Consider the following 25,714-nt stretch of genomic DNA (forward strand, 5'->3'; position numbering starts at 1 on the left):
CCCAAGACCAGGTTCTGCATGTCTTGTTAATAGGTTCGTGTCAGAATTTTTCAGCTTTAATTATAATTTATCTCACTTTTTATTAATTTACAATACATTTATCTAACCACATCATTTGATAATATATCTCCAAGTTAAATCAAGATAATCAAGATTCCCTTATTTTTTTCGTCTATAAAGCATGTACAATTAGGCATACTTGACAATTACAAAAAAAATGTTTCCATGATCTCCTAAATATGAGTATATTCTTACTAAAGGGCGATTTATGTAAATTTTCTTTCAAAGAACTTGACTTCATCAAAGTCTTAACAATACCCATGTGGGACACCCATGTTTAAATATTTTATAGAACATCCCAATTATTCAATACTCACATTCCTTTACCTCTTCTCCAAGAAGTCAATATGCCAATTTAGAACCTTCCTATATCAACTCTTTGTTCTCCACTTTCACATCATCTATAAATTACAAACTACATTCCATTGAATATTTAGCAGTTGAACCAAATCTTTCACACAAAACCTTCATTTTATCCTTCATTTCTTTCCAAGTTTATCAAAATTAAAACCATTCATAACTACCTTAATTTCCAAAAACAAATTAAAAACGACATATGGCTTTCATATGTGGATCTCATGCCAACCAAGAAGAAGACGATTTTGAAGTATTTTTTTCAGTTCCATCAACTCCTCAAAGAAAACCAACAAGAAGACATAGCTTTTGTAGTAGAAGCAACAAGGAAAACAATAAGAACCCGTATTCGAACCGTGGGCTAGATAAATTTGAAGCTCTTTTGGCGGATCTTGATGGGAAGAGACAAAAGATTTATACACAAAAAGGGTCCGAAGATATATCATTAGTTCGGTTTGTGTATTCAAGTTCTAGTGATGTAAAACCAATTATTGTCAAGGTCAAAAATCAAAAAAAGCAAGACAAAGATCAAAAAAAGCAAGACAAAGATCACAACATTAAGCTAGAAAACACGAAATTGTCTATATTACCTCCTAAACATCACGGTGAAGCTAGGAACACGTCTAGAGATATGGTAATAATGCAACAAGGAAAATCTTGGTATAGTGTTGATCAATTGAGTAAGAAGTTTGGTGAATGGTGGAAGCCTTGGTATAGTTTACCTCTTTTCGTGATTTTGGTTTTGGTGTTTTTGATTTTTTTTGGACGGTCTGTCGCGATTTTGTGCACTTCTTTAGGATGGTATCTAGTGCCCATGATTAACGAGAGATCCGATAACATGAAAAAACCGAAGAAAAATATGAAGAAAGAGTACTCGAGAAAAGCTAGCGAGAAGATCGTTACGTCTCCAAGAAGTGTTCTTAACAATAATGGGTTAATTAGTTGATGAATTTTGAAAATTTGTTCGATTGAGATCCAAGATTAACTTAATTAACATGTGTTTCTTCTTGATTTTTTTTTTTTTTTTGAATCTTTTGTTGCCAATTTTGAACGATATGGACGATGGATCCATGTACATATTTTAGTTTATTTGTTTATTATTTTGGGTACATTTTTGAATATTGGAAGTAAGTGCGTTGGGACGTCAATGTCGCTTGAACAATTTTCCTACAAATGTTTAACTCGTTCTTGTAATGAAAAAAAAAATGTTAATATTGTTATTATATTTTATGGCTTTGCACTGTTAAAAAAAATATCTAAGACTTGATGGTGGATTTCGGGCAGAGATCCCCTCAAGTTATCACAAATTAAGGGGTAAAGTTGAGAGGATCTTTTTAAGGGGTAAAGTTGACCTTTGATTCAAAGTTAAAAATTAAGATTAAAATATAAATATTAAATCTTGACCCTTGATTTAATTAATTTATGGGTCATGATCTTCTTAACTTTACTCCTCAAGTTAGTAGTAACTTGAGGGAATCCACACCTGGATTTACGTGTTTGGTTATGGCATGTCAATTATATACACTTCAAGATTATCTTAATGACAGTAAAATCAACGGAAAGTTTTTTGTAAATAAAGATGACTTGTAAATCTTGCAATAATATGTTAATATCAAGAAGACTTTAGGGGGTATTTGGTAGGACTGAATCAAAGAGAATGAAAACATAATAAAGAATGAATATAGTGGGAAAGAGAATGAGTATTTAGAAAGAAAATGGATTCCGTCGTTTGGTACAAGCAGAGAATGAATATATAAAAAATACAAAATTTCAAATAATAAATTAAATTTAATAAATAGCATCACTAAAACCAAAATAAAAAATAAAAAAAAATTTCATTCCTATCCATTCTCTACATTTTATAGAGAATTGAGAGAATGAAATCGATTCTCACTTCTCTATTCTCTTTTCCATTCTCTATTGTAACCAAACAAAAGAAGTATTTCTCATTCTCTTTCCATCATTTTCATTACATTGTATCAAACACCCCCTTATAATACGTATAATATAAAAGAAAAAAAAAGATCAAACAAAATTGAAGAAGAATGACGAGAATGCTGAGGACATGTATACCGATACTAGCGTTGTACCCGCGCGATGCAGCGGGGAATAAGAAAAAAACGCCGGTGGTTTGATGGTGGTTTGTGAGGCGGCGGCGATGAAAAAGAAAAAAAAATAAGCCGGCTGCGGTGGATGGTGGTTTGATGGTGGTTTTTGGGGTGGTGGTGGATGGTGTTTATGGGGGGATAGCGTACATAGAAGATGGATTGCGGCGGTGGATGGTGGTATTTGGGGCGGTGGTGGATGGTGTTTATGGGGGGAGAAAATCAGAGAAGGGGGGAGGGAGAGAAAATCGGAAATCGAATGAACGTATGTGTGTGTAATGAGCGTGATGAAGAAAAAAATAGGGTAGTGTAAATTAGGAGGGCATCAAAGACATTTTAAAGGTAGAGATGTTAAAAGAGGGGTGGGGTAATTTACTTATTAAGGGAGTATAGATAAACAACTAACAACTAATATAACAACTAATATCTTTGATATCTCATTTTCGAATTCTTTTAATTAATACAATACATGATGCATTTAATAGTTCACATCACATCACCAACATCTTCACATACAATATTCTATGTGTAACAAATTTTTTTTGACGGCCATTCGGCCAAGTTAGATTACTACGAACCATTTGAATATCACTGTATCATATTTTAATAACAAATAAACTCATATTTATATTATATTATAAAACAAATTCACTTTTAATTTTAAACAATGTATACATTTTAATGCATGGCGTATCACGTATCATACATCTTAGCCACATTACATCAATAACTTCAACTACTCACCGATGCCACCACCACCACCACCAATCTCCACCTCCACCACCGCCACTACCGCCGCTCACTGCCACTACCACCCGTCACCGCTGCCGCCATTAAATCACGGCCATCGCCGCAACGCTCGGATACCTTTCTCGTTTTTTTAAAAAAGATGATCACCTAATTGTGAAATTTAAACCCAAAATCTTATAATGAAATCGTATCCTCCCATTAAGATGTTTTTTTTCTTTTTTTTTTTCTTTAACGACATTTTAGTTTACATATATATTTAGATGACTCGTATATTTAGAATGAAACTTTAAAATCTAAAAAATTCTCTTATTAGTCTATTCCACAGATATGAAAAATTGAACTCAAACTAAAGTGAATCATCTCAAATTCTACCATTAACACGTTGGGCTACAAACATGAGAGTAGCACGTAAGACATATGTTAATTATTAATAAATAGTAGTTGGTTTCTTTACAAGTCACTTGTAGATATAGCATCTTAATTGCTTTTTGTAATATATAAATCAAAACCTTGTCGATGTATAACCGATCCTGTATATAAACTATGCAACTTATATGGCTGTGTTATCGATCTTTAGTCTTTACTTAAAGAAAAAGGAAATATATATATTAAACTGAAAATGTGGGTAGTAAATTGTTTTTATAAGTAGATATAATATAATCACATGCTACCTTGTGAGACATTAATTACTTATAATTATGTCTACATAATGTTTGTTCATATCGCAGCTTGCCGTAAATGCATCAAGGATAGTGGATAGGATTATAATACTTTTCTAACCATCAATCACTTTGTTATCATTTGTATATCCTATTGTCCAACTAATTAATCTAATACATCTTGATGTTTTTGAGTATATGTCTACAAGAAACTTTATAACCTCGGTGTTCTAGAAAGAAATAGTCTGTCACGTCAAATATCATCACTTTAATCTAGAAACAGAAACTTATCACAATTCAGTTTTCCATAGAAGACTAACTTCATATATTATAATAATTTAATGTGAATATCTGTATGATTTACATATTAGCTATATAATATATATATATATATATATATATATATATATATATATATATTAGTTTTTTATACATAGATAAATGGAATCTAAGCATGATTCATTACATGTATTTGTTCGGCATGATATTATTGAGAAACATGTAACAAAAGTATTGGTTAATATCTAATAATTCTATTTTGCTATTGGTAAAGTTATAACCTTAAAATTTAAAGTTATGATAGTGAAACATGATTTAAAATTTTATTTTACCATCTGAATCGAGCGTGTTGCGTGTATGTCAATACAAATGCATAGGCCTAACACATAATTTTAAGGACAAACTAACTAAGGCATACAACCATATTAATGTCAAGAATTAAACAGTTAAATATAAGGTTTTTAGTCCTAGATATATGAAAGGCCAACATATACATGGATCTGTACATAGATCGATTATGCATTTTGTAAAAAGGGATAACTGATTTATCAATATTCATCACAAAACACTATAATACACTGGTGTAAAAACTTTTATCAAGTTAAATACTATGCAAACAATGCAATTTTTTCGCCTTGCAACTAGAATTCGAAACATTTTGGTAATTGTTGAAACAAACAAAATTTCAAGATTTTCAAGAGTTCGATTAAGATTATACGGATAATTGTAATTTGCTATTCAGAAAAGAAAAAAAAAATGAAGGATCACACCGGTATGGTGAAGATGAACGTTAACAAAACTATAATATTAACAAAATTATGTAAAAACAAACTATAAGAAAATGTTTGTTTTTTTTTTTTGTTGGACACATCACATATATGAGGATAATATTCTTATTGGGCCTACAGTCCTTTTTGTACATAAATGATTTTGCTAAACAAGTGGTCATAGGTCCTTTTTGTGCACCAATGCTTTTGTTAAACAATGCGTATTATACTATTATTTAATATTTATTATGTCTATTTCGCACTACCCATGAGCGATTGAGCTCCACAACTAAATGGCCCTGTGTTTCCTATCAAATAATTTCAAGTAAACTTTTCACTACTAGTGTACTGCCAAAACAAGGAACTCCCAAGAACCACCAATGATTTAGCATTGCTTGCCTTGAAAAGGCAGGTGAAAGGTTACTAGATGGAATTGAATGCTTTACATTTGTTCTGATATCTCGAAAAAAATTAGCAAATCTCGAAAAAAGTCAAAGATATGCCGACAATCGTTACATCAATGATTACATATGGTGTAAATACACAAAAGCAGCTGTCACCAAACTGCAGTATGCAACCAAGCTTATGTTTGTGCCCTTCATTGTCATTCCTGCATTTAGGATAAAACATTGTATGTTCACTACAGAGCAGAACAAGAGTTTCTCCAACCAAAAAGTAATTAATTGAGATAAGAAAGCAAGGAAAGAACAAGCAGAGTACATCAGATAAAACTATTATGAATGCCTAAGTTTTCCTCATTATTTTTGGAAGGTAAATTATGAATGCCTAATTGACTTCTCAATATGGTGATATCATCATGCTTGATCCTCTCGAGTCTCAAAACATGGACATGCATGCCCAAAAAGATGCAGTCAACCTAAATTTCAGAGAAACCATGAACCTAAGTGCATTTTGATTAGCCTCAGTAGCGGTTAACTAATAAAAGTTTATAAATTCGTTGAATCTATATAGATCAATAATATGTCCTCATTAATTCGCCGATCCAAATTCCAAAAGGATTGACATTTACGTTTGTATCAACTTAAAAGGGAACAAAGAAAATTTATTGTGCACTATGGGATTTCAACACAAGAAAACCATGTTTGTATTTCGTAAAAAGGTTGGAATACCCTGAATCGGTTCATTATGAAACGCTTACATGCCAAGAAAAATACTAAATACTATATTTTACTTTTGGTATGAAATTTGTGTGGATTTGCATGTATTGATTGTTAGCCAATGATATTTTTTCAAGTACCAAATCAAAAAAAGAACCACAAAATGCAGATTGTAAAGCTTATCTATCTAAATACGATCAACATTGGACTATTAGCTTGGTTGGCTTCTTTTGTTTTGGTTTGGTTGACAGTTAGATTTTCACTAGGCAAATTTTTTGTAACCCCATTTGACTCTGCACATGATAACATCAGAGTATAGCTTAAAGAACAGCAAATAACAGAATGCATGTATATTGCCATATTGTTAGAAAGCATGCTTAAATTGTAGAAAGCATTTGACATTTTATTGATTTTTTGTTATCAATGAGATGGGTATTTAGCTTCATACCTTAAACCTCTTTGACCGTGCGTTACTTTCAGAAAAACGAGGCGCACGTGACTCATATCTACCAACTTCGCTTCTATAACCACCAGTTGCTACTTTTGGTATTGACCTACTATTTTCTTCAATTAGACGTCTACTAAATATACCGTCCTTATCCCAACTGACCTCATAATCAGCCTTTAAACGTGATCCTTCCTGTAATCAAGAAATTACAAAACAACTCATCAGTCGCATGGTTATTATTATTATTATTAAAAAGAAAAATTACATATGCTTAAAACAAATACCGTATAATAATCATTAAGAAAATAAACAGTCTCATAAAAAATAAAAATATAAATAGTAGTTAAAGTAACTTCGAAATGCATAATTACCTTTTGTAATGACCTCCCACATAACACTTTTAAGGCCTTAGAAAACTCCTTATGGTCCTCAAACCGAACCACAATCTTACATTGGAGGCCAGGAACTATATCTTCTGCTTCTTCATCGGCATCTTTACCAATGCCATCATCTTCGGAAACATCAAGATTTCTGTTCAGAAATTTTGTCAAAACAGTAAATCACATACATTAGCACACAAGTTGGCGAATTCTTCAAGTATCATTGATTAAGTCATTTGAAGAACTCAAAAGGAAAATATCAATACTTCGCATTTGTTGGGACTAAAATACAACAAGAGTACAAAATTAATGGAAACCAACAGATAAATATATATAGGGTGACAATCAAATGAGAACCAACTTAAAATGAGAACACTTAAAAACTACATTTTGATGCATTAAAAGTCCATAAAACTGATATAGTGTTTAACTAATTATCATTATTTAAGTGTTTAACAACACATTGATCCGTCAAACTCGAAAAAATCACGTTTTTTGTTGGATGCATCATTTTGATAAATATGCATCCAAGATGGATGCACAGAACAAAAAACGTGATTTTTTCGATTTTGACGGATCAATGTGTTGTTAAACACTTAAATAATGATAATTAGTTAAGCACTATGTTAGTTTTATGGACTTTTAATGCATCAAAATGATGTTTTTAAGTGTTCTCACCGTTCTTATTTTAAAAGTGTTCTCACCGGAGTGTTACCCAATATATATATATATATATATGTGTGTAGGGGAAAGATAATTTGAGACCAACTAAAAAAAGTCCAAAAAAGGACCATTGATTTTCGTAACTTACACACCACCATCATCATCTACTACGATATACAAGACTTTTTTGTAAAAACACTAAGACTTTCCAGCGACGGGCCCACAGAAAAATCATGTGTAAGTTAACTTACATATGTACCGGAAAATCATGTGTAAGTAACTTACACATGTGTAAGTAACTTACACATGTGTAAGTTAACTTACACATGATTTCCTGGTGGGCCCGTCGCCGGAAAGTCTTAGTGTTTTTACAAAAAAGTCTTGTATATCGTAGTAGATGATGATGGTGTACAAAAATCAATGGTCCTAGTTGGTCCTAAAATAAAATGTAGTCTCAAAATATCTCACCATATATATATATAGGAGAGAGATCAAATAAGAAGGTGTCTTAGGGAGAGAAGGTCTTATGAACCAATCAGAACGTGACATGTGGATTTAAAAAAAAAACGTGGTGGCCTTTTTGTAAATATATCAAACTTTTGTCAGCCTGGTTCTGGGTCAGCTTGGGTCTGGGTCAGCTTTGGTTATGATCAGCTTGGTCTGTCAGCTTGGTTGGGTCAGCTTGGTCAGCCTGGAATCTGGGTCAGCTTGGGATCTACATTTGTGTAGATTATGTGTAGTTTTGTGTCAAGCCAACCCAACCCAAGCTGACCCAACCCAACCCCAAGCTGACCCAACCCGACCCCAAGCTGACCCAAAACCCATAATCTACATTTGTGTAGATTGTGTCAAGCTGACCCAACCCAAGCTAACCAAGTTGACCCAACCTGAACCAGACCCCAAGCTGACCCAACCCAACCCCAAGCTGACCCAACCTGACCCCAAGCTGACCCAACCTGACCCCAAGCTGACCAAAACCCATAATCTACATTTGTGTAGATTAATCTACATTTGTGTAAATTGTGTCAACCTGACCCAAGCTGAACCTGACCCCAAGCTGACCCAACCTGACCCCAAGCTGACCCAAAACCCATAATCTACATTTGTGTAGATTGTGTCAAGTTGACCCAACCCAAGCTAACCAAGCTGACCCAACCCAACCCCAAGTTGACCCAACATGACCCCAAGCTGACCCAACCCCAATCTAACCGAACCTCACCCCAAGCTAACCAAACTGATCATGCTGACCAACAAAACTGATCGGAACCCAAGCTGACCAACCAAGCTAACCCACAACCCAAGCTGACCAAACCAAGCTGACCTACCAAGCTGACCCAGAACCCAGGCTGACCAAGCTTCAAAAAAGTTTGATTTATTTACCAAAATGCCACCGCGCATTTTTTTTCATTTTGACACATGTCGCGTTCTAATTGGCCTATAGGACCTTCTCTCTCTTCTCTCCCTAAGACACCTTCTTTCAGGATCTCTACCCTATATATATATATATAAGAGAAGGCAACTAAGGGGCATGCATACCTTATCTTTCCTAAAGCAGAAAATATTGTATGAGTAACCAACATTGAAGGTTTAGATGAAACCCTTGTCTCCGCAAACCAACGTGATGGAACACCTCTTAGCACAATTGTGTCAGGTTCCCGTTTTCTACCCCTTGAATATCCTGTTCATAAAAACATAAATTGCCATAGCAGTACTACTTTAAAATGGTATATTTACTTCATCACACAACAAAATATAGGAATTAACCTAAATACTTCAAACATAAAACAATACACTACATAAACAAGCACTGCTATGAATTACTAGAAGGGTACCCATGCGATGCGGCGGTGTAATGGCTGCGGCGGTAGTGGCAGTGACGGGTGATGGTGGCGCGCAGCGGTAGCGGCGGCAGCGAGTAGTGTAGGTTATTGATGTTATGTGGTTTTGATAAATTGTTGAAACTTAAAATTCAACAAAATGTTATTTGCTTTATAATATAGTATAGATATAGATAGATATCACAAAACTGAATCTTCACTTTAGATTAATATAGTCTGATTTTAGTAAGTAGATTAATTAATTGCTTATGCCAATGTGTGTTACTCTGAATGTTCGACAATCAAAGCATCAGCCAAACACTAATTGGATTTACCAAAACCACTGAAGGATTTTTCTTTTCTTTTTTGGTTCCCCGGATGCAAAGTACATCTCTATGTAGGGTTAAAAATGAAAACAGAAAACCACGACAGCCTTAGTGCCATTCATGTCGATCTTCTAATTAATAAACGAGCTTCAACTAGACTTTGAACTCATTTCCATATTGTCTCAAATTTGCATAAGGCTTTCTTCTCCTACTGGAAACTAGGACTCGTTTAGTTGTTATATCTAGAACCATAACCTTCCTTTATGACAATTGGCTATGTCTGCTTATGAACTGTTTGCAAGTCGTATGAATTGGATCCTAGGTTCTACAAATATTCACCTCAATCAATTAGTGCCTTGCATAACACAACTTTCCATTCCTGGCATTAAAAAACTGGCTACTTATTAACTTCAGATGATCTGGACTATCTCTCCTCTATGATCCAAAACTTCCACCCAAAAGCAAATAAACCCAACCTCATCCACTAGAGTGCAAAATCTCAATTGTTAGGTTATTATCAGACTGTGCTCTATTAAAGCTACTCAAGTACCGAGGTTACTGAAGGATATCAGCAGTATAATGGGGTTTACCTTATCGAATATACTATATAGGGTTAATAGTTATGTACTTAAAAAAGCTGTAAGAATGCTAGTAATGCATTATTGCAACAAGAAAGCGTTTACCAACCATCATATATTGCTCTGAATACAAACTGCGATAACCAAAAAATGAAAAGATAGCTAATTTCATTGCTAAAAACCTAATGCCTAATTGCCTACACCCAACCCAACCAGAGGTATTTGATCATGACTTACTATCTTTAATATTATATGTTCAATGACATACAGAGTATGTGTCTAGAACACCGCTACTGCTTATATCAAAAAGCTTAATTGGTGTTTCATCTAAATACCCTTCTGCTTATATCAGAAGGGGTGCTTTTTTTCTTTTGATCACTGTTGACCGCCATTGACCAATGGTTTAGTCTGATTTGGTCATAATCTAATCAGCCACCCCAAGTTACGACCCCCCCCCCCCCCCCCGGGACGATTAATCGCCCAAGTCAAACAATTTTTACAACATTATCATTTCCAGTTCAGTAATGATATACCCCACGTCCCATATTAAATGACAAAAAACACACAACCTGAGGAATGCAAAATCGTTACATCGAATATAAATAGCTAAATGACAGTTTAGTTTTACCCTTACTTTTTGCATAAATATCGAGGAATCTAACTTTGGTGTATTAAGGATACAATGGAAGAAATCAATAAGTCAATTTTGAAAGCGGATACTAGATTAACAACAAACTGAATGTGATACACTGATACTAAAAAATTGGGACGTAGAACCTTAAGTCCTCACTTCTGATCAACATCTCAGGCTCGAACCTTACCACATATAAATCTTGGAGGTTGCCAAGGAAAACGTATCTAAACTGTCACAAGGATACCTCAATTACGCCGCCTATAACCTAAACTAGAAAATCAAAAACCTTTTCTGTTTTCTCATTTACTTATATTGGGACGCAGGGAGTACTCGTTTTCCTATCTCAAGTTAATATCAAAGCAATTAAAGCAACTAACAACAACATTTATACAATTTAACAAATTTTTTTAAAAAAATAACAAACCTCTATCACCACCACTAAGTGCATTCTCACCCTCTTCCCACTCCTTCCTCATTGCATCGAAATCATCCGATTTCGGAACCTCGACGCTCAACTTAAACTTAACACCAACCAAACTCAACTCAATTCCATCCATTTTCTCAACCACTTTTTTCTTCCACTCACTTACCTTCTTTTCCTCATCACCACCATTATTTCCACTCAAAAAACCCAGCTCACGAAAAAAAACACACCCACGTGCAACTGGGTCATCTCTCTTTCGCTTCTTAACATCTTTGTATTTACGTATAATAAGATCTTGTTCCTGAATAGTGACTGAAAAAGATGACTTGATGAAAGTGGTTAGTGAGGTTTTGAGCTGCCATTCGTCTAGTGGTTTGACTGTTGCGTCGGACCGGTGGATGGTTAGGTTTAGTTTGAACCTGGGTGCCAATGATAGACCCGATTCTAGGCTTAGGGTTTCGGTTGGTTTAATGTTGTTGCTCATTGTTTTTGTTTGATGATCAGGAACCGAATTTGATGTGGTCTTGTTTTATTAGATGGGTTTTTACTTTTTTTTAGAGGCGATCCCCTTTTTTTCAAGTAAAGACTAGCATTATACCCGCATGATACAGCGGCGGTTTGGTGATGATGATTGGCGGTGGTAACGGTGGTCGTGGTGGTGTTATTCATGGTGTGTACAACTCTATAAGTAATTTGTGTAAATGTAATTGATGTAAAGTGAGAGTAGATATAATTTAGAAGATAAAGTATTAATGATGTAAATTAATTTATAAAAGGTAAAATGATAATTTTTCATCTAACACTTTTATGATAGGGAAAGTGATAATTATTATAAGATAGTATAGATATTATTAATTAATAGAATGATAAATAATGCATTTAAGTTTTGACACGTTTTTCCTTTTATAATCTTTATCATTGAATTTGTTATGTGTCAATCTTTTTTCATTAAGCATAATTTTAAACATATATTTTAAACACATCAATCATTTTCCTTAATTAAAGAGTGTTTCGCATTTTGGTCTATTTTATTTTCTAATATTATTGACTTTTTTTATTGACTTTTTTCATGTAATTTTTTTTTATTTGTTATAAGCCAATTTTTTTTATAATTATTTTATTAATGGAGTTTTGTATATTTAATAAACTAGATCGGCAACCTGAAAGACTAGCCTATCATCAACTTATGTCGTGATACTTCTTAAGCTTGGTGTTGGTAACATTTAGACATTAGTAATAACTAATAAGGCCTACATTGACTTGTTTTGACAAAATATAAATATACTTGTAGCATAATCAATGCTCTTTAGAGATAAACAAAACTTTACAAGTTTTGATCCCGCCATGAGACCATCTTCATCTCGATACCGTGGTAATGAATTTTAAATTGGATCAGGACTAATATCTACGTGTAGTCGTTCCCGGATTGTATAGTAAAATACTAAAAATTACGAGATTGAGACATGTTTCATCTTACAACATTGCGACGCCGCTAGCTACCTCAACTATTTTTTTTAATTTTATTATATAGTAGCTAAGCCTAAAACCCGTATGGGCTTATGGCTTATGAGTCTTATACTCGTATGACGATTCCTGGTTATAGCCGTATAGTATTGAACTGTTGATAGGCTCGGTAATAACGAATAAGTACTCGTAATAACTAACAACTGAGTGACTGCTCAACTAGAATAAACAAGGCCCAAGTTGGAGCCCAAATGAGTCTGACCTTTAAATGATTATTTGATATTTTTCAAGTTTATGGAGATCTAAATTAAGCCCAACGAGTCTAGTTTTCAAATAGTTCAATTACTAGGTTTATGGGTTAATACTTAATACTTCACATTTTTCATTCATGTATAGAAATTTGGTATTATATTTAATGTTTATAACGAATGTTTTCATTATGACTTACAGGGTTTATTGCTTGGAACATTTTCCAGATTATCCAATTTTTATTTGTATTTCGAATTCATAAATCTCTAAAACGTGTCCTTCATAAGTTCATGGCCATTTGTAGCCAAAAAACGTTTTTTACTGTTTAGGTAACAAAGAGAATGGTCGCCCCTCAAAAGTTTTAATGACCCAAGAAACCTTTAAAAAGTACAATAAACTATACTGGAAAAAAAAAAACTTTTATCTTATAAGTTATTTGTAGTAAAAAAAATAGTTGTAAATATCAGTTTATAACAAGAAGATACGGCTAACATGTTGGAAATGACAACGGCCAATATGACAGTATCCATATGAAAAATGATAAATCCTCCTAACAAAATAGCATAATAATCCTCAATATACATTAAGAAGGTGACATGTGGTATCCATTAATTCTCCTTTTTAATCTTATCCCCTGATTTTTTCACATGTACTGTCATCATCTTATTGTTAGAAGGATAATTAGGCTATTTGGTTAGAAAAATTAATCATTTCCTCATCTGTATTAGTTGCATAAGACTATAAGAGGCTACCCAATGAGATTCGTCCCTACTCGTCTGATGTGGAGGGACTAGTGAACACCATTGGGTGGGACTAATCCTCCACTCGTCCTTCGCACTCGTCCGCCCCACTCGTTCCTACATCCCGAGTTCATGTAAGTTTTTTTTGCTTTTTTCTTTTATTTTAATCCAATATACAAGGAAAAAGAAAAAAAATTAGTGGGTTCAAAACTAGTCTTTAAAGGATGGGTGCATTGGATGCATTTTTGGAGGATTAATCCTTGGAGTATTTTTTACCGATGTAATGCTGACAGAGACTAATACTTGAGGGATGAGTCCTGCGGTAGCCTCTAAGAAATGAAGTTTAATGATTATATGATATAAAATTGGTTGTACTTGTCATTATACTCATACTTTGATTGACCCCATGTGGAGAACTGTAATAAGCGGTCAAATGGTTGGTTAAATGTAACTTTTTTATGCCCCACGATGATAGTACGACATCTTTTTCTTAATAAACACACATGATCATTTCTTCATGAAAGGTATAATTAATCTATATTAATAATAATTTCTTTTTGCCTTACAGAAAAATAACTTCTTTCTTAAACTATTACTACCATGTACCACGTTGAGTGCTTCACAGAAGTGTAGTTCACAGCTCACACCATAACTTTAAAACGACGAGAAAACCTTGACCACGCAGATGTTACTACTTTGACCAAACTGACCATATTCTGAAGACCACTCCCAAAATATCCAGTTGTAGTTCATTCTTCCTCGTCTATTAATCCATGGAATCTGTCAATAATACGAGTAACATTATAACATAATTTTTTACTTTTTTGTCGTTAAATTTAAAAGTTAGCTTTTTCTATATGAAGTATCATTATTTTATTTATGTTATGGATAGCCTGTAAGGTTCTATAAGCAAAATCTTTATTCTACTATCTCTTGGTTATCTTTGTTTTTTCTAGACATGGTCATATCCTTGTTTAGGTCCCAAGTCATTTCACGTTGTGGTGCTCCCAAGAATATGGAACATTAAAAAATTAATGTAATTGATAACCCCATAGACGGATTTAAAACAATTCGTCACTTATTGGATCTTTCATTTTGTTTAATTAATTTTATTATAACACCATTCAATTATATGCAGCTTGAATGGCTAAAGAGGAACACAAATGTCATTTAAAGGTGGAGATAATTAGCGAGTAATTTATACATTGATAGCTATTGCTATTATCTTATTCATATTAATTTTCTTTGGTACCTTAATTTGTCATTTTGTTAAGTTGTTAAATACATCTTTTACTTTTAATGGATCAAAATTAATTATTTATATCTATACTCCTTTATAAAACAAACTCCTCATCCTCCTCCTTAATTTTAAGAACTTGAAATGACACATTTACCTTCTATCTTAATACATTCTTATTTCTATTATATAAACTGTGACTAAAATGCTCTTAAAAAAAATTCAATCGTTATCTCGCCCTCACACAGAAACATATAGCAAATACCATAACTTAAAATTCGTCCCCTCCCTCTCTTCTCTCATATCCCGTGCAACAATTCATCAAATCTCCGACCATAATGAAATTACTTTTACGCTAATAACCACATCATCACCGTCGCCGTTATCCGCCGCTGCATTGCGCGGGAACCAATCTAGTTTTTTCTTAAACAAATTGACCATTTTCTTTTCTTCCAAAATACAAATCATAAATCAATCTTTCTAGTATGCCCTATATAATCATCACATCTTTCTTCTTTTAATATTCAACTGCAGGATTTTAGTTATTGACTAAAAAAACTAACGAGAGTCTAGAATACAATCGAACAAAAATACATATACAATCAGGAAACAAAAGTGCACACATTTTACATATAAAGATTAGATCGAGGTCAGAAATTGAAGCTACATCATTTGGGCTAATCTAAAATATTAGCAGAGAGGCTACAATCAACACATGCAACAAGTAACAAGCAAGGTTCACCAAAATACACTTAATAAATTAAGTTACAATATTCATTCATTAACGCTAAAATAATTACGCTAACTACTTTTAATTTTGTATGCATCAATAATCATACTACTCGCTGTTATCATCACCATAACCAGTCGTTGCCATCAACACATTTCGCTACTACCTCTATCAGAAGCGGTACCAGGAAAAAACATCGGAGGGGGCAAAATTAAAAAATTAATAAAATATAAATATAAAAAGGCGTAAAATGGTAAAACCTATAGTAAAAGTTTTAAAACCCATGAAAAATTTAAAAATACATAGCTAAATTTAAAATTTGAAGGGGGCAGTAGCCCCTTTCCCCCTTTGAGGCACGCCACTGACCTCTATCACTGTTGCATGACATATGCATTCATCTAGTCTATTAGTTAAAATAGTAGTTAAAAATATTTGAATTTATCTTATTATATTATTTTTAATTATGATTATTATTAAAAATTAAATCTAATGAAAACATTAAATAATTGTCAAAGTGATATGAGTATATATATCTCATAAATGAATTTTTAAATATAAATTATTTACGAATATCAAAAAGTTTAACAAGTGTTGTTTTAATTGAGTCCGCCTTGAGCAAATCCACTTTAATTAAACCCTTAAAAAAAAACCTCACCGAATTTTCAACTCAATATCTTGTGTTTAGGATAAAATCCCTATCTTTTTTTTTAAAGGTAAATTTTGATGAAAACTTCGTGTCACAATTAGACAACGAGAGGTCTAGCATACGTTGTCTAAACTGGATGTGCGCTAGAGAGCTCCCTTGAAGTAGAAATGCCTATTTCAAATACCCGATGGTGGGAAAACCCTCTACTAGTTCGCCCGAAGGCACGACGATTAATAGAGGTAGACCCTTGCCCCTTCAGACTTGAACCTGGGTAAACCCAAGCCAAGCCCTCAAAAAGGGAATTCCTTATGTCCTCCCCAAGGCTTGAACACAAGATCACTTAAATGGGGGGATGGTGTAACACCCCGCCTTACCACAACACAATATTATCCGTTTTGCCCGCAAGCTCACGGCTTTGTTTCGGGTTGTTCAGGCTAACTCCCATAAGGGTCACCCATATGGAATTGCTGCCGTCCGAACACGCTTAACTGTGAAGTTCTCCTCTCATCCATAGCCAATACGCCCAAAACGCGTTGTGTCATGTAAGATCATTGATGTCATTTATAGCCAGGATCCCCTTTGTATGTCAGCGATGTTTGTTTTCACACCCCCTCAACATAACCCAACGTCTTCGTTGAGTCATGCAAGTGCGCCATACACTCCCGAAAATCACAAGGGTTGCTCTGATACCCTTGGTATGCAATTATGGTATGCAATTGATATGGGGAAGGGAACTAGGGAGTATGATATAGACAACCTTACCTCTATTCAAAATTAAAGAAACTGTTACAGAAGGACCTTCAACCTAAGACTATACTCTTAATATTTTTCTCGACGAACCAAACTTAAAAGAGATCATCAAAAGAAAATCTCTCGATTTCAGATCTCGAGGGGAAAAAAACTCTCCTTTTAGAGAGAAAACTCGGAATAGTCATGTCAATGAAGCAAAATTAACATCAATGTAGTTGGTTGAATAATGATAAAGTCTTTGCAAGACATTACTTAATAAATACAAACATTAATACATTAAGCACTTAATGAATAAAAAAAGACACGGGAACAGTTTTCTGATTTTGAGTCTCTTAAATTATAGGTACTCGTTAACTAGCACCTTCAAGTTATTTTGTAAGTTTTTGAAAGATTAGCATTATTATTATTAAACACCATAAAATGATGCTTAGAACTGATCATAAAAGTTGACTACAAACCGCAAATTATACGCTACTGTCTAACGGTAACAAACTTTCAGGTCCAATCTGAGTTTTGTTTCTGGAGTCTGAGATCGAGCTTGGGATTGAGAGCTTGAGATCGAGATTATTCCCGGTTAAGTCTTGCACATTTAACCCTATTTTTTTTCACCCCGGGCCGGAGGTCTCTTCCACCTCGGTGGATTTGAAAGTAACCTTCCTAACTTTGTGTAGGGGTAAGGTTTGTCTACATCATACCTCTCCCATACCCTGACATAAAAACTGGGATTGAGTACCGTTGTTGTTGTTGGTCAAGCCTTTCAAGGTGATGGATTAACATTATCGTAGCTCGATTATATTTTCAATCTTGAAAGAGCTATTTAAAATGTATTTTTGGATAAAGGCGGCTACATTCTGACTGGCCATATATATCAGGTACTCTGTATTCAGGTATTTAAAAATAGTTTACAAGCTTGGTAAACGGGTACTGGACAAGTCTTTTGCACAAAGTAGGTTGGTCTAAAATGTGCCACTTCACGACTTCACGTAACATTGAATTCTAACACCTTAAGAATTAATGTATATCTATGTTCCTTATTAAAATGAATAAACGCCCTTATTCAAAATTATAAGAGAGGAAATATCAGAAATACCCTCCATTAAAAACAACACACCATAAATACAATCAGTAGCGGAGGCAGCAGGGGGGCTGGCCGGTGCTTAGCCCCCGCCAACCAGCCATTAATTCCAGTTACAAGGTTCGAAATTCCAATATTTTGCCAATCAAGCCACCCCCAATCTCCAAATCTAAGTAGATCAAAATAAATACTAGATTTAAGTTGCGATTCTGGAATGTATTGAAACTGTATGATCTTTGCTTTATGTTATATTTAAATTAATTGTTGGATAAAAGAAAGATATAGGTTAAGAATCGACGTCAATGGAGGTCAGGAGGTATGTAATTACTATGGAGAAGATGACAGCTTTTTCCCTTTTTAGACATATTTAATTATTTATTATGACCCATTTTGTATAAAACCCCTTTTAAGTTTTATCTAAAGTTTAAATCAGTACCCAACTTTGAAGTTTTTTCATTTTAAGTAATTTCAAACAAATAATATATTTACACAAAATTGATTTCATTGTTGACAACATTCTACATGATTCATTGTTACGTGAATAATGATTTTGATAATAATCTTATCAAGATAATATTATCAATCTTGTATTTTATAAAAGTAAATATTTATTTTTAAATTTTTGCATTTAAAAATTAAATGATCAAGTCTTTTAAAAATTGGAAGGAAATAAAAACCAAATATTCATTAGATGTCTAATAAATAGAAGTTAGGAGTCGATAAGTTTTAATTAATTGCAAATTCCTAAAAAGAGTATGTTGTTTGATTAGATTAATTGAGGGGCATTTTGAGAATATATTGTCCAAGGTATCGAAAAAGGAAGAAACGACCTTGAAACCGACTTTGTTATATTGTTAGAGTAGTATAGAGTTGTTGAGCCCCCGCTAATATAAAATTCTGGTTTCGCCTCTGAATACAATAAATCTCTACCTAAATGAAATAAATACATCATCAGTTCTTCAAATTTAAAATAACTATGATAACCATTATATTAATTACATGTACATCAATAGCGCGCCTACATTACTCGTCGTCACCGTCACCCGTTACCACCACATTGACGTCACCGCCGTCGCATTACGCGTACATCATGCTAGTATAGTTTAATATGATTATTAAACTATGAATACTTGTCGTATGAATATACGTCAGATGGATACGTTAATTTTAATCATATGAAATTTAAACCACTTATTTATGATAAGTTTGAGCTAATTGCTAAAATTCACAAAAAGAGAAAATGATACAAATCATTACACTTCACATAAATTAACTTAACGTGTCACATGATAGGTGAAAACGGATAGCAAAGTAGTAGTGCATAAAAATGGATAATTTGATTGAAGAATATTATTCAAGTACACAAACTTAGAGAGATTATAAATCAACTTATCAGTTTTGATGTCTCAATCAAGACTTGTACTGGTAGTTTGTGGAGGTGCTAGATTTTTCAAATTTATACAAACACAATGATGTTTAATACAGAAAGGAAGTGTGAGTGGCGGGCAGTGAAGCCAGATACACTCTTTGACGTTATTACATGGAAGATCATCCGCGAGCGAAACTTGAGGACAGTTCATTATACCTATAAATAAATAAAAATGACATTTTAATATGGTCAAGTATAAATGAACATGACAAGAAGAAAGTTAAAATGATTACCAGAAAGAAAAACAATAAATATAAATAGAGTTGAAAGTTTAAAAAAAAACATCTTGCAAGTAAGTTATAGTTTTATTTGTTTGTGAAATACTTCAATTCAGATGAGATTATGCATGAGTCCTTGTTATAGAACTTTATAAGCAAATCCTTATTTGTCATTTTGTTATTTTTATCATCTTGCATTTAATAACTTTTATATGTTTTTAAGACAAACATTTATGAGAAGTACTTTATTGTAATCAATGTTGATCATTAATGTTTTAATAATGTATGTATTTGCAATAGTTAAATTAATATCATGGGAAATGCTAAATACAAATTTAACGTGCATAAAATAATTTGTACTTTTCATATTAAAAGCCTACATCTTGATTTTCATGGTAAATGTACAAATAATTTATGCACCTTAAACACAGTCCTAAAGACTGTATTTAGCAAACCCCTATTTCTACCAAACACTTTTTAAAATATTTTCATTTATACTTTTTAAATTACACTATTGATTTTTTATCATTTAAAATATCTTCATTAATTTTTCGCATCAATTACTTTTACATCAGTTTTTAGACCATTCGACGTCGCCTCCACCACCATACCGTCACTTCTACAACCATGCATTGTCGATTTGTGTGAATACCGTGCTAGTTTAAATATAAGAACAAAAAGAAATGGAAATGAAAATATTGTTCTATATATATAGGTTTCCATCTACAATAAGACCTTCGACGTATTGTTGGCACTGGATTAAAGTGAATATATAGATTGATCATATTATTTATTAAAGGTGGTTTTAGGAAGTGTGGAATTGTATGACATAGGTGATATATACATCACGAATCGCCTGAATTTCCAAATAATTAGTTTGGAATGACAGAGAAAATACCTAGCTTGAATTTAATCGTTTGAACTTTGAAAATCTAATTAGTTCCTACCATTCATGATTCATGGCTTCCACTTTTTCGCCTTATTATTTTTGTTTCAACTGAAGAAAAATATAAAAAATGCTTATCTATACTTCCATATTCATACTATTTATTAGAGTAAATACGCCACATGTGAGAAATTTATATGAAGGGAAATTTTTAAAATGGTCTTCAATGTAATATTTTCATTTACCATCGTTAAAATATGTAATAATTTCATTTAACACTAAAATATTTTCAGTTACACTATCCTTAACATTAATAATTATGTTACACTATTAATTATTTATCTTTTAATATATCTACATTAATCCTTTATATCAATAATCTACACCAATCGACATCTCATCTACCACCAACAGTCGCATCTATCACTACATCGTCACCGCCACAACCACTACCGCATTGCATGCTATGAGTATTACTTTGTACTCATAGCTTGAACTTTGAAAATTTAATTATATTTATCGTAACTCATGTGTACATTTTCAATTATATATATCTACAAGCCAAAGTCCATTTAAAAATATTAATTCCTATCTACTCCGCATTATTACCTTAGAAATAAAGTACGACTACATGATAAAGAAAGAAAATAAAATCTATTACGCCCCTAGTTTTTTTTTTTTTTTTTTTTTTTTTTAATATATATGAGATAACATAAGAAAAATTGGTTATAAATATTAAAAAGACTTTAGTTAACTTCTTAAATTCTTTCCCTACCCTACTAACAAATTAACAACCCATACCCATCCTCCTTTATCTAACACACAGACATCCAAATTTTCAACATCTTACAACTCCAAAATGAAACTTGCTATCATCCAAAACAATCACAAAACAACATCTCCGGCCACCCTCACACCGGAAATGGACCGTAAAATATGGCGAAAACTCCCCGTCGAACTACTCGAACGAATCCTCTCTTTCTTACCTCTAAAAACATTCATATCACTCCAACCAACTTGTAAATACTTTAGATCATTACTTTTCTCACCACTTTTCCTCTCTTGTCATTCAAACTCATTTCTATCTTCATTCTTGTTATTATCTCATCCTCAATCACCTCACTACCATTTATACGACACCGTTTCAAATACTTGGCGTAATTCCAATCTTTCCTTGCCTCGTACCTTGTCTTTCGCACCACTTGTTTCAACATCAACATCTTTGTTCTGTTTTTCTGCTGTCCCGGATTTTTCAAACTCGGCATTTTTAATACATAATCTTCTAGCTAGATCATCTAGAGTCATTAAATTCCCTGAATATCCATTTATTTATGAAAGACTAACTTTAATTACAAACCATAATGGTTACAAACTTTTTTGCTTATCTTCTGGATCCTCGAAAAACCATTCGTATGTTTACGACTCTAGAACACGTATATGGAGTCAATATACTGGGTTTGATCAATTGTTAGGAGAAAGTTATCATCAAGAAGGGGTTTTATTTAATGAATGTTTGTATTTTGCCACTCGTGAGCCTTTTTTAGTTGTTAGTTTTGATTTAAGTACAAAAATTTGGGCGGTTTGTGAAGCAAATATGCCCGAAGAAGTTACTTTTGTTAGATTAATAAGTAATGGAATAAATGGGAATAGATTGTTTATGTTTGGAGGAATTGGAAGGAATGGGATTTCAAGAAGTATGAAAATATGGGAATTGGAATTGGATGGAAATAATGATCAAAGGAAATGGAATGAAATTGAGAGTGTGCCCGAATTGATGTGTAGGAAATTTGGGTCGGTTTGTTACCATAATTACGAACGGGTTTATTGTTTTTGGCATCAAGGAATGATTTGTGTGTGTTGTTATACGTGGCCTGAAGTTTTGTATTATAAAGTGTCGAGAAGGACTTGGTATTGGGTGCCAAAATGTCCTTCGATTCCTGATAAATGGAGTTGTGGTTTCAAGTGGTTTTCTTTTGTTCCTCAACTCTATGGTTTCGTTTAATTATTAAGTTACTCAGGACGCAAGGATTGGATCCTGGTATTGCTGCGTTGTATTTTGGTTGATTTTAATTTATTTTTAAATATTAAGGATTTATAAAGATACTATAATTTATCAGATTGTACATAGCCCGGTCCTTGGAAACATGTACAAAGGTTAGTACGATGTATCTTTTTTCACTTTCTTTTTATTTATTTTTTTATTTGGCTTGTGGTACCATAGTTAATTTATTGAGGTTTGTATTTGGTTTGTTGGATAAGTTCAATTTTATGTGTTGAGTACGTGTAAAGAATGGTTAAGTTACTTTCTGTAGAAAAGTAGTTTGGAAATATATATGTGGAATTGATTCGAATGTGGTGCGTGTTTGTCACAAGCGTAATAAAATATTGAAATCCCTTTGACTGGTCGATTGCTATTGACATTGTTAAATTTGTTATTTAAGCATTTTTTTTCTTCCATTTTTTGCATTATGAGTTTGACAAAATTGAATGTGAATGAAAGTTGATCATACAAAATGAGAATGGAACTAAATAATACAATTTTTTCATGATCAATTAATGTAACTTTGTTACAAAAAATATATATAATGCATACAAAATAAGAATGAAACTAAAGCAGAAGAAACTAAATTATGATAACAGTTCCAAACAATTTATGGAAGTTTTGATAAAAGTTAAAAATAATAGAAGCACATATTTGAAAACTTGTACTCTTTCTTACGTTCTGGCTGCTGGCCTTGAGTTCCGTCTTTGAATTTTCGTTTGTTGACCCTGAACACCCTATAATTAATTGAACGGGTTTGACCCATATGCAGTGGTATGGGTGAACCATATTATTCCGGATTACTGTATTTATTTCATTTATTTCACGGCAAAAATAAAATATTATAAAAAAATGACCAACTAGCAAGGTGAACAATATTATTACGTATTATATAGAAGTTTTTGGTTTTTCATTCCCTCGTACTTTTATAATCATACTTTTGTTGCCATACGGTGCCCTGTTTTGTATCTTCTTTCTTTCCTTGGAAATTAATAAATGGTTTCTATTTAAACCACGCAGCAATACAACTTGATTAGACCAAACTTTTATAAGGTGGTTTCAGTTTTTGCAGGAATGATGTAAATCTTGAATATGAAAATCGAATAATAATGCAATTAGAAAGAAAAAAAAAAAAAAAACATAGTGTACGTGTGATTAAATAACCTTATTGCATTTTATGACTTGAAAAATAGAATCATGTGGAAAAATTGGAGAAGCATTTCAAAAATAGAATTGGGCTTCCAAATGAGGGAGTTTGGGCCTGACAGTCACCTCACCACATCCTGTGATTTGCCAACAGCCCAACACTCTCTAAAGAAAAAAGAAGTTACGAGCATTTGAAGTTAGACATTTTGTAGCGCATTTTCATGATAAATGAAAGAGTCGGTACATTGCATCCTTTAACATAAGATTCTAGTTGTCGCAAGAGATGTTAATGTGTTCGCTTACGACTTGGTCACTAGAATTCTGTTAAGTTTTAGCGGCCTAACGGGTTACAACTCTGTGTTTTGGAGCAACTAGAATTTTGGTCACATGAAAATTTAAAACTTGAATGTTTATTACTTATTAACGGGTTACTTGTTAATACATGGAACCCACAACATTGCAAGGAAAAAACAAAGAACTAAACATCTCCATCGTACCAACTTCGTCTAGACAGATAGATCGGGGTTGACCTGGAAAAGAATGTTCTGTTTGCAAGGATACTTAGTTTGACTTTTGAGGTCAAACATCTTTTAAATTCCATATCCAAAGTTTACTTTGATCATGTTAGGTGTAAGTGTGTAACTGTGTAAGTACCAACATTTTGCATTTGTGTTAGTTGCTAATTGTTTATGGTGTTTATAAGTTTTCTTGGTTATATGTCGATTTCAATATAGTTTTTGAGTGATAAATATATCGGTGTATTTGACCATTAAAGTCAAAATGGTTATACTGCGGTTAGTATGGCATACAATAAGATATTAACAACCATAAGGATCCTGAATGCGTGAAATGTGAGACAATCGCAGGATACAAAAAGGAAGATAAGTAGAGATTACGTTCAAAGTATCGGTCCATTTGACCATTGAAGTCAAAGTCAAACTACATTACTCTATGGGAGAATGTAAAAAATGGTATAATGCATCTATCGCTTTACTTATTCTACATAACAATAAGTAGGATAAGTATCTCGTAATCAGTGAAACGGAAGCAGAACCCAAACACAAAGATAATAGATTATGTTCGTAGTATTGTAAGGGATAAGGTCGACAAGCAGGACAAACCTGTAACTCAGGCAAAGTTAAAGACTCGAATGATGCTACATCAACTTTGTATCTCCTCACATTAGGCCATCTATTAGACTCTGCACTACCAACCATTTGACAAACCGAATCATAGACACAACATCTAACTAAGTCGATAGAAAGGCCAACATAAAGCACTTTTTATCTGCCATTATTCGGATTTAATTTTTGTGTCATCTTGAGCAGATGATAATATTTATTTACTAAGAATAAAATTGTGAAATCACCACCTGTTATTTGTCTTGTATACTTTAAAGTGAAAGAAAGAATTACCAATACATGCGCCGTAGCACGATAAATCATCAATCTAGCAAAACTCGGATTCTTTAACCAACAAATCCCACGTTGATCCGCATATACAATTGATGTAAAGCGAAACTGTTGTTCAAGGTAATGATCGTCCATATAGTTGATCCGTAGTTTTCACATACACCAAAAAACGAGGTAGATAGTATTTATATCAAAATTTAGATGTATGATCGGTTTATCGGTGCTTAGCTAACAACATGTTACTTGCCGCACTAAATAAATTTGAAACAGGAAACTAATCAAAAATTCCGCTGTAGCACAATCAACTATTCAAGATAATTATAACGGCT

General features: G+C 33.0%; 3 protein-coding genes across 3 annotated transcripts; 2 read left to right on the forward strand and 1 right to left on the reverse strand.

Moving 5' to 3' along the window:
- Positions 1 to 457: 457 nt before the first annotated feature.
- On the forward strand, positions 458 to 1,514 carry LOC122580124. The gene has a single exon (XM_043752394.1). The coding sequence runs from the start codon at positions 617 to 619 to the stop codon at positions 1,358 to 1,360; it is 744 nt and encodes a 247-aa protein (XP_043608329.1). The 5' UTR covers positions 458 to 616; the 3' UTR covers positions 1,361 to 1,514.
- Positions 1,515 to 5,358: 3,844 nt separating this feature from the next.
- On the reverse strand, positions 5,359 to 11,890 carry LOC122580657 (A-kinase anchor protein 17B). The gene is made up of 5 exons (XM_043752927.1): positions 11,363 to 11,890; positions 9,120 to 9,261; positions 6,912 to 7,071; positions 6,541 to 6,732; positions 5,359 to 5,584 (listed from the first exon to the last, which is right to left on the reverse strand). The coding sequence occupies exons 1-5, from the start codon at positions 11,844 to 11,846 to the stop codon at positions 5,579 to 5,581; spliced, it is 984 nt and encodes a 327-aa protein (XP_043608862.1). The 5' UTR covers positions 11,847 to 11,890; the 3' UTR covers positions 5,359 to 5,578.
- A 9,681-nt stretch (positions 11,891 to 21,571) lies between these two features.
- Positions 21,572 to 23,137, forward strand: LOC122580478 (F-box/kelch-repeat protein At5g43190). Its single transcript, XM_043752750.1, has one exon. The coding sequence runs from the start codon at positions 21,646 to 21,648 to the stop codon at positions 22,786 to 22,788; it is 1,143 nt and encodes a 380-aa protein (XP_043608685.1). The 5' UTR covers positions 21,572 to 21,645; the 3' UTR covers positions 22,789 to 23,137.
- Positions 23,138 to 25,714: the final 2,577 nt, after the last annotated feature.

Source organism: Erigeron canadensis, chromosome 8 (genome assembly GCF_010389155.1).
Source record: "Erigeron canadensis isolate Cc75 chromosome 8, C_canadensis_v1, whole genome shotgun sequence".
NCBI classification, from domain to species: Eukaryota; Viridiplantae; Streptophyta; class Magnoliopsida; order Asterales; family Asteraceae; genus Erigeron; species Erigeron canadensis.